The sequence below is a fragment of the Dermacentor andersoni genome, chromosome 1 (assembly GCF_023375885.2).
Source record: "Dermacentor andersoni chromosome 1, qqDerAnde1_hic_scaffold, whole genome shotgun sequence".
Taxonomy (NCBI): domain Eukaryota; kingdom Metazoa; phylum Arthropoda; class Arachnida; order Ixodida; family Ixodidae; genus Dermacentor; species Dermacentor andersoni.
In genome coordinates, this window is record NC_092814.1 from 50,969,346 (window position 1) to 50,979,150 (window position 9,805).

Here is a 9,805-nt window from a genome sequence, read left to right on the forward strand (position 1 = left end):
TATACTGCGGCTGTACACATGCCTCAAACTAATGGCCGTGTGCGCGCTGCGGCACTAAAGTCGCCGAGCATCCTCGCAGTGCCAGTCGAGTCGCGGCCTTTAAATAGCGCTCCCCCCGCCCTTGGGTCTCGCAAGTTAACTAGACCGTCAACCATCGGCAGCCGCGCCGTTGACCGAGCTTCCAAGCGCTACAGTTATTTGTCTCACCGGTTCGGCGGCACCTAGAGAAGGCGTTTCGTGATTTCGCGAGCGCGCCCGCGCGGTGTACACGCGCTCCCTTCTCGGCATTCAAATCGACACTTAATTTAAACGACGACTTGGGTCGGACACCCACAGCGGCAGCAGCGGCGCCGCCCTCTAAGTGACGCGGCATCACGCCCCCCCCCCCCCCCCCCCGCGCGCGCGCGTACGTACCTGCGGCTCGGCGATCGATATGCGCGCGACGGAATGCGCGTGACTAAATTTGGACGCGCAGTGGCGCGAGCGCGCGCTCGGAACAAAAGGGGAACGAGGAAATCCGCCGCGCGCCGGAATCGAGGAAGCGCGCGAGACAACCCGCGCTGCTGTGCGCGCAGCGCTTTTGTTTTCCCGTTCCTCGTACTATCTACCGCGCGCGCGCGCGCGCCCGGCAACACCTGGGTATCGATATCGGGCGCACAGGCGCGCCCACGCCACTCGTCTTTCCTGCACCGAACGCCTGGCTGCGCGGCGCCGTGCGTATAGAGCGGGTGCACACGCGCAACTGACACCCATAGCTCGCGCGCATGCATAGTACGCCCGCGCTCGCATACCGAATGTGCCCCGAGGCGCAGACGCTCGCGGAGCCTCCGCGCCTCGAATGCGGCCAATTCGAAGCGTGCCGATTAATCATCGGTCGAGCACGGCGGGCCGCGGTGAGAGACCGGCCAGCGATCACTCACCGCGCGTAGACGTCGCTGCTCTAATTACGAGGGCGACGCCACGGAGTGGCCAGGGTGTATACTATGTATAAGCGGCCCTATATATGCATAGTACGCGTATAGCCCACTAAGGGGACTGCGAGGGAAACATAACCTCTCCATCTTGCCTGTTCCGTCTTTGTGCACACTGAGAAAACTGGATGTCGGACAGAGAAAGATGCATAGGGACTAATGCCGGAGCCGCCGTTTCGTATATGCGAAAGTGTCTGATTATCGCACGTCGTACATATAGTTATCCACTGGTTGACGGTAAACAACCAGCAAGGTGCAAGCTGCTCTCGGGGCGACAACGCCGCAAAAATACCGGTCAACGAGGCACTCGTCCCGCCATTCTCCGCGGCTACAGAAGTCGTACTCCAGCGTCTTTGTGGGTAACATGCAGGGCACTAAATAATGTGTTCCTGGAACTCGCCAACACTGCTCCTGGTATATGCAGAGCTAAGACACTTGCTCGCCGAATCAACCGGCTCTGTCCACGCGGAACTGTATATAACGCGCTGAACTTGCTTTTCTTGTCAACGACACACGTTTTCGACATGGGCATTTTTATCGCAATGCTTAAAATGAGTTTTCCCAATATCTACAGAGCCTTTCATCTCGTCAGCGGCAAAATCGATGGCAGCACCTTCCTGTCGCGTTTTTTTTTTTCTTCTTCCCCAACAGTAACTCTTTTGCAAAACATCTGAATTTTCTTCTTCAAATGGAAATTCATCGCCTTCGTCGATTTGAATTGAACCCAGCAAAACCAAAAAACGCTAGTTTTGTCTGAATCCTTGTCCGTTGTCCGTTTCGCGCTACTCATTTTTTGAACGTGTTAACCGAACGGGCAAGAATGCCAAAAAAGAAAAAAAAAAGAAGCAACAGCTCCAGAAAACAGCGATACAGACGAAGGCCGCATACACACGCCGGGTCGCGAACTGCATACAAAGCGCGTCGTTTCGAGCGACACATCTCGGATTCGCAGGTCAGCGGGCGAATGACTGTGCGGCCCCGACCTTCGGCACGAGCTGCGACGCGCGCTGCATGGCAAACAGTCGCACGTGGCGACACGGTGCCAACGGACGCCGAAAGGGCGCAGCGGATCGCGGAAGACAACCGCGCCTCGACCCGGCAGCACCACAGGTGGCCGTATAGGGTGGCTGCCTGCGCTTCCCGAGCGGAAGTCACGGTGCGGCATCATGCGTCCGAGGAGAACGCGCTCGCGGTGATACCGCACGCGAGCTCGTCGTCCGGGGCACCGGCGGCCCACTGCCGCGCAAACAAACGAGGCCGTGCATTCTCGACCAGTAATGACCGGTGAGCGCACGCTTTCGCGAGTGGCGTGTGTGTCCAGCGCACGTCCTGCCGCCGAACTCATCAAGCTCGCGGGCTCAGTTCAAAGGCTGCGGCGACCTCTTTTTTGATGGACAAGTAGAGTGAGGCATATAGAAAAAGAAAGAAAGAAAGAAAGAAAGCGGTTTCTGTGCCATAACGTTAATTATGTTTAGTTTGAATGATCTGCCTAATTTCCTGACTTCCTTTATTGGAGCAGGAAGGTGGAGAAGTCTCCTTTATAAGACGGAAAATGCTGCTGAATGTGAAATTTCTCAGGGTGCTAAATAAGCTGAGGATTTTATAAGCTGGTTGCGAGAAGATCTGCAGATTTATGCAACTCCTAGTTATTTGCACCGAAAGCTACTGTCACAGAAGTTGATGTAAGCCAGTGTATGAGTTATGTTGTTTGGTCACCAACGCCCTATCGTAATGTAATTTTGAGGAATAAAAAAAGTCCGCCGAATTTTTTTCCGGTGAGTTTTAATGATATCGATTGATCCATGCAGCAACTACAACGTTTTATTCGTTCTAAATCTATATAGGTGCCGTCTGTACATACACCTGGATATTATTCGCTGGACAGCAAGGTGCGGCAATGAATAGCGCGCCGTGCATGCATGCCATCTAAGCAACGGGATGGCAAGTCTTGCATCCTTTAGAGAAAAGGATGTTAGGACAACTCAAAGCACCCAGTGGTTGAGTGTTTTCGCCTGTCGAAATTCATTTTCCTTGGATGTAAGGGTATCACTTGTAGACACCGTAAAACACCCTTAAGTGGGTAAATCGGTTTTTACAGTGTGGAAGCAAACAGCCCCGAATTTAATTCTCCCCGGTGCGCCGACTTACTCTTCAAAGGACGTTGAAATGGTGTCACGAAAAAAGAAAGAAGACAAAGCAAACAGAGCAAGTTCGCGACACTGACATTCGCGTCGCCGCCACGAAAACGACTCTGACGTCGAGATATACAGCTTCGCCTATCACGCAGCGTTAGCAGGCGTGCAACTTTCGCGTAAGGCTGCGCGCGTTGCCGCGGCGTTGGTCTGAGCGGAGATCCGACTCCCCGCACGAGCTGCACCTCGAGGCCCCGGTGCAGCTCGACGGGGCGATAGTCACGCGCGCGGCCATCGCAGACGTTCTTAATCCCCCCCCCCCCCCCCCCGCCTTATTATCGTGCGCCACCCTATCCCGGTTGCGTCAGCGTCTGACATAAATGCCGTGCGTTACATCGGACTTCAGGCTCTCAATGGTCTCTAAGTGCAGGCGACTATTTAATAACAAGACCAAGCGAAGCGAAAACGCTGAGCGAATTAATCAGGAGTCGTGCCAGGTTAGCAGTTATAACGATCGACACACAGTGTCGCGCGGTAGGTCGCCTTTCCTCGCTGCTGACTGCGCTCGGGAAAACATCTCCGGGGCTCTGCAGACTGATGGGCACAACAGAAAGAGCAGCCGTGCGGAGGAAAATAAAACGCCGCATGAGTTGACGCCGCACAGGAGGATGCGAGCACGTGTGTTTGCTTTCTACAGAAGCTTGAGCGCGTTCCCGGAATTGTATGCATACCACCGGGTTCGTGTTTCATGCGCATCGCGTGTGACGAATCGCGCTAACGTTCTTCTTGCTCACTATAAATATGCGGCTCCTTCACCTGGCGTGCGATAGAGGGGACAGGTCAGCCTTCCCAAGTTTCGAGATAGAAATTTAGGGGCTGCCCCTTCGGGGTTGTGTGCAGGTGCGATCTTTCAATAAAAGAAAATTTATGCTGACAGATATGTTCCACCGCCGGTCACCATCAATGCTACAGCCTGCTCTCGCTTATCTCTTGCATTGTTTACCTGTCTTGCATACAGCTGCAAATATTATATACATTGCCTAACCTTTGGCTGTAGCATTTATTCCACAAGCACCCCACGAGATAGCATAAAAAAATAAAACACTCCTCTTGGAGCTGTTAAAAAAGATTCAGACACACCTTGTTACACCCACCCTGGCGCGAGCTTAGTTGTTTCTTTCTTTCCTTCGTTCTTCCGTTCTTTTTTCTCTTTCTCTTTTCTTTTCGCGACACAACCTCTTGCTCTCCTTCAACTGCCTTTGGTTTGTATTTGGCAAGCGTCATTTTTGCTTTAATAAGGTGTCAGCTTTCCTACTACTGTCGCCGCCATACTACAGGCGACGTACGAGATCGCCTCCGCACTGCGCACGCTCCGCGGCCTGCGATGCCTTCAATGCGCCCTCTTCGCACACCCACTCCTTCCTTGCTATGTATATGGATGTTACAATGGCTATCAACATTCAGCATGCTGAACGTTGATAGCCACACCGGGTCCGGAAGAGTTAGTTCCCTTCAGCGCATGCAGGTCAAAGGGGGGGACTAATGAGGTTCGATTCCGGGTGATATACGTACCTTCATTCATTTACCTATTTATCATCAACGCCTACCGTTCCCATGGGAACGTTCTCGGTTACACTTACACGCACATACTATAGCCCGAAGAATGAACAAAGCCACGGAAGGGGGCTTCTCCCCACAGTGTTTGTTGATGTGGAGAAGCCACATTTAACGAACCCTCGTCAGACTTCTCACACACGCGAAGCCCTCTTTCTCAAACCACCTCTAGGTCCGCGCATATAGGCTATAATAGCCCGCAAAAGGGTCATTCTGCCACGTTGCCTAACGCCGAGGGCAAGCGGCCTGCGTGCAAACACGCGCAGCAACTGTCGTCCAGCCGGCGTCGTAAACGTTGCGCGCGTCACGCGAGATGCTCGTACGACGAGCGTGCCCGGTTTCGTCGAACGAACAGCGAGCTCTCCAGCTGTCCGTGGCGTGCTACTCGTGCACCCCCGAAAGCATGCGTGCCTGCGGTGTCACGTCGCGGATTCTTTGGCTGCCGGGTCCGCGTAGCGCCAGGAGGGCAGGAATAACAACGGCCAGCACACGAGTGGGCATGCGCGCGCAACGAGCTGCGTAACGAGAAACACGAGTGCGTGCGCTGCACGTCGCCTGTGACGTCCCTCGTTCGGCGAAAGCGGCTCTAGTGATGCGTGGAGCAGCGCGGCCGCCGTGATAGGAGCAGAGCGGTGTTGTTGTCTTTTTCGCGCTTTAACATATTGTGTTCTGCTCATTTTTAACCCCCCCCCCCCCCCCCCCCCGCTGCAGGTCACGTACAGACCCGTTACGGCGCTGTCGCTCCGGAAGAATTGAGAAACAAAGAGAAATAGTTGTGCTAAGGAGGGCATTTTTAGAGGGCAGTCAAACTTTAGCGGCTCCCACGGCAGGTCAGTAAATAGACCACGACGTTGATGCGCAAGTACGGCCAGTATGCGAATAGTCCAATTATGCTATTCTGTCGTGCGCTTTTCTTATAAACTGGCGACATATGCGACTGAATGCACACTTGGGGCATTGAATCGCATACCTCGCCCGTGTGTACGGAAGTCATAGTTGACGACAGAAAATATGTCGTGAACACACGGTAGTGCGCATGCTGAAAAATATTTGACGTGCGCATGTTTGATAAAGAAGACCGAAAAAAAAAGAATAAAAGAAATGTGAAGGTCGAAATGGTACATAAATGGGTCGGTTGGTGTATGAGTACACAGAAGTAAGCTGCCCTAGGACCAATCGCACGAAAGGTCGACGAGACGATGTACAGAGGTCGGCATTTCTTGAACGGGCATCGGCTATTTTACTGACTGCTACAAACGTAGCAGAACGGGTACATTTCACGTTATTTCTTGCACAAGGTTAATGCAACAGAAGTACCTTGTTTACAAGCCCTGGAACGTTGTTGCTATAGCTGTTATACCGTCCCGTCAGGTGTATAATAGCTCGCATCCGGAATATGTGCTATCTTAATCTTTTTCAGCGTGAACACGGGAGCGCGTGGCTTTCAGTACTAGGAATGTAGCCTGGTGGCAGTGCAGAATTGTTGTGTGCATGTGTAACGAGAGTATCCTTTCTTTACGCGCATCACATCATCGGAGCGCCCGCATGTCGTCTGCTAGGCGCTTTTCCTTCCTTCAGTGCGGGTCGCAGCTAATTCGTAGGCCGCACTACGGTGTTGCAAGATCAAACGGTGCGTTCCTCAAGCTGGTGGTCAGAGCTAAACACCATGAAGTATTTCTTCGCTGTCATTTCTGTACGCAAATTCATTTGTACGGGAATTTTATAAAGCGAGAGAAACAGGGAGGCCGAAGGAAGCTACAGGCCATTTTCTCCGTTTAGTTCATATTTGTACATAGTTTAGGCACCATTACAAACTCAGTAGCTGCTGGCTGGGATTAACCACTGTTTGCATGGGATACTTGGTGAAACATCCTTCGGCCGTGACCATTTCTACGATTCTACACGGGAGTAAATTGTAGACAGTTGGCACGAACAAGTTTATGTCTGCTTTCAGATTTCCCAATCTTCTCAAACAAATGCTCACCGCTAGTCTGCAGTGGTAGAACGAATTGTCGTACCACCACGGCTCCGTTCATGCACCCCTATATGATTTTTCGAGAGGCTAATGCTTTGTTTCTCGGCCGTAAAACTGGGTGTAGCAGACGGCGAGCGCGATGGCATGACGTCATGTGCGCGAAGTAATAATTCATTTACGCCCACTGAGCATGCGCAAAACCTTTCGGCGCCACCGTTAGATTGCGCTGATAATACCGAATGCCACGGGCTCCCATGTTTACGCTCAAGATAGCACAGTGCTCAGCGGTTGAAACGCGTTACTCAGACCGCATTGACGGCTGGCGCTTTGTGCGCCACCGGTGAGCACTGGGTAATCGCTGGCGGGATAAATGCAGTCACGTGCTGTCGCTTTCATATGATGCAAAAATTCATCAACTCGGTGTCCTCAGCGCCCTCCAATGGCGTAAAAATTGCCGGCAGCCACTCGCTCCGAGTATCCCGTTTCAATCGCTGAACACTGTACTTGACTATCAGAGCAAGAAAGCGAAAAAAGAAAGGACAAGCTTTATTAATGTGTATTAGTCCTTGCAACTAGGTCATGGTATACATACTGAATGGGTGCTCATTCGAGGGATCCGTAACTGACTCGGAAAAAAACCTTATAATATGCAGAAAGCACACTTGGAGCCCTGAGCGGACGAACAACATTTGTGAAATGCTGGAAAAGTAGAAAATGTAACAAATGAAGCAACTTTTCCGCTGCATATCCATGTCGGCTTTTGTCCACCGACGATAAACAGCATGTCACGTTGTAGAGAGCGATAGGAAACGGCTCTTGCAGCAAGAGCCAAGATGTCGTAAGGACGGTTAAACACAGCACAATATCCAAACGAACAACATACAGACAGAAACACGTCACACGATGACTATGTACCTGTGTCATCTCGTTCGTTTCGGCTACCGTATACTCATGCAGCGCCTGGCTCGAAAAAGTATTCGCTTATGTCAGGACTGGTGCGGTCCTCGCAAACTCGCAAACGTATTTTACGCTGGTTACGTACGAATAGCTTATGGACGTTTTCGCTGGTGAGGCAAAGGTGCAATAACACACATATATAATGTCGAATTCTAAACTATGCAGACATACCGTCATTATCTGCTGCATTTGTATGCAAATCGTAATCAAACAGAACTTTTACAAAATCCCTAAACTCTACTTGGAGGTAACGAAACTGCACGTTCGCTAGCGCCCGTTTGACCAATTTTGCGCGCAAATGGAACCGCTATAAAACGTCGCCTGCGTCCGAGTTAACCGCAAGAAAACTATGTAAAACTATATAAATTACTCCCAAATTAATGGAATCACAGTCAACCCGTCACAAGCGCAGTGCATTTACTGGACACTTTTGGGTTTACTGAGTCTGGGTGGTCGCAGGGTAAATGAAAAAATAAAGTAAATAATTATACCGAAAATCGAAAACATTTGGGTCCGCGCGTGGCGTGCATTGAATAGCTGTTCACTGACAGTTGTGAAAACGTCGGCCTTCGTGCAGGGATATCCGCAGTGTCGATACACCCGCTTGATCCACGCTTGATCCAACAATGTGACACACTGCGCACACAATCAATGATCCGCAAAACGAGAACTATAGGATCACCAATAAGCCATCTGAGTCGCAAAGTATCGTACCGAAGCAGCATCCATCAGACTCTATGCAAAATTTGCAACATTTAGCCCGCAGCACCTAACATTCGCGTGAACAGCATCAGACAAGTTCTCCGATAAGTTCATCAAGCTTTTAAGCTCAATGTCAGAACGCAGTTCTGCGGGACAAAGCGCAACGCTGCCAACGATTGCAGGACACTTCTAAATAACATTTTCATCGAAGGCCTCATCGAAGGCTGACGATTGTCAATTAAAATTAGTACGCAGACGGGGCTCACGATTGTCTCTCCGAAGTCGCATTCCGTGGCCCGAGCAGCCGAACACGAGGTGTAAGTATTCTTGCCGCTAGGACACTGGACACCCTACCACTAACTACATTGCCCATAGGAGGCGTGACGCCGGGGACCCAGCGCCAGGGAGACCGCGGTTTGGCGCTGAGCCCCTCGGCGACAGCTTGCGCCGAGAACGCACCTTGAGCAGCTTCTTGCACGAGGCGATCATCTGGGGCGGTCCGAGCCACTGCGCTGCCCCGTCGCGGTCGGCGTCGTGCTGCTGCGCGAACAGGCGCACCATGTGGAGCACCAGGGCGTCGGGCTTGAGCGCCTGCAGCGTGGCCGCGGGCTCCTCGAGGAAGGCGGCGCGCGCGTACAGGGCCTCGAGGGGCGGCAGCGACGCGGGCAGCTGCTCGAGCAGAGCCTCGACCGGCAGCTCGGCCACCAGCGCGCGGAACACGGCGGGCGCGAGGTGCGAGAGCAGCGCGGCAGCCTCGCGGTGCTGCTGCCGCTCGCAGAGCAGGAGCACGCGGCGCAGCGCCGCGCCGACGCCCATGTCGCTCAGGCTGGCCGACGGAGGAGATCCGCGCTGATGGTCGTCGGAGGAGAAGCCCTGGAGCCAGTGCGAGTCTCGCCAGGTGAGCTTCTGCACGTTGCGCCGCTGGGCGCCCGCGGACCGCTCGGGCCGGATGCGCCTGCCGCTGCTCATGGCCAAGCAGCCACTGGCGGGCCAGCAGACGCCGAGGGTCAGGCCGCCGCTCTCTCGCCTACTGACACACTGAGCCAGAAAACGGGTTCGGCCCGCCCGCCGGCGGCCGTCCGAAAGTGGTGGACGCACCCAGCGGCATCCCTCGCGATCGGCGAGGAGGGACTCGAACCGCGAGGAGTGTACACCCCGATCGGGAGTTCACCTCCCGTTGCCTTTGCCGCTGCGTGCAAGCGAATCACTTCTGGTCCAGTTGGATAATTTTTTCGCTCCGTTAAGACGTCGTGCGCTGAACTAACTATGGAGCATTTAGTTATTTATTCAAATAATCAATCATCCACTGCTGCTATGGCGCCGTCATTTGCAACACCTTATGGAGACATGACACGCCTCTCGAGGACATTTTCTCCTATAGTGTTTCAGACAATTAATGCAATCCTTTATAATACGTAATACAGCGAGGATCACGCCATACGGCAGAACATACA

General features: G+C 52.8%; 1 protein-coding gene across 1 annotated transcript in view; it reads right to left on the minus strand.

Annotated features, from left to right (window-relative positions):
- LOC126545379 (uncharacterized) overlaps positions 1 to 9,517 on the minus strand; it is a 59,855-nt gene extending 50,338 nt beyond the window's left edge. The window contains exon 1 of the mRNA XM_050193217.3: positions 8,811 to 9,517. Coding sequence (XP_050049174.2) covers positions 8,811 to 9,320 — 510 coding nt within the window. The 5' untranslated portion in view covers positions 9,321 to 9,517. The remainder of the gene's footprint in view (positions 1 to 8,810) is intronic.
- Between the last annotated feature and the right edge of the window lie 288 nt (positions 9,518 to 9,805).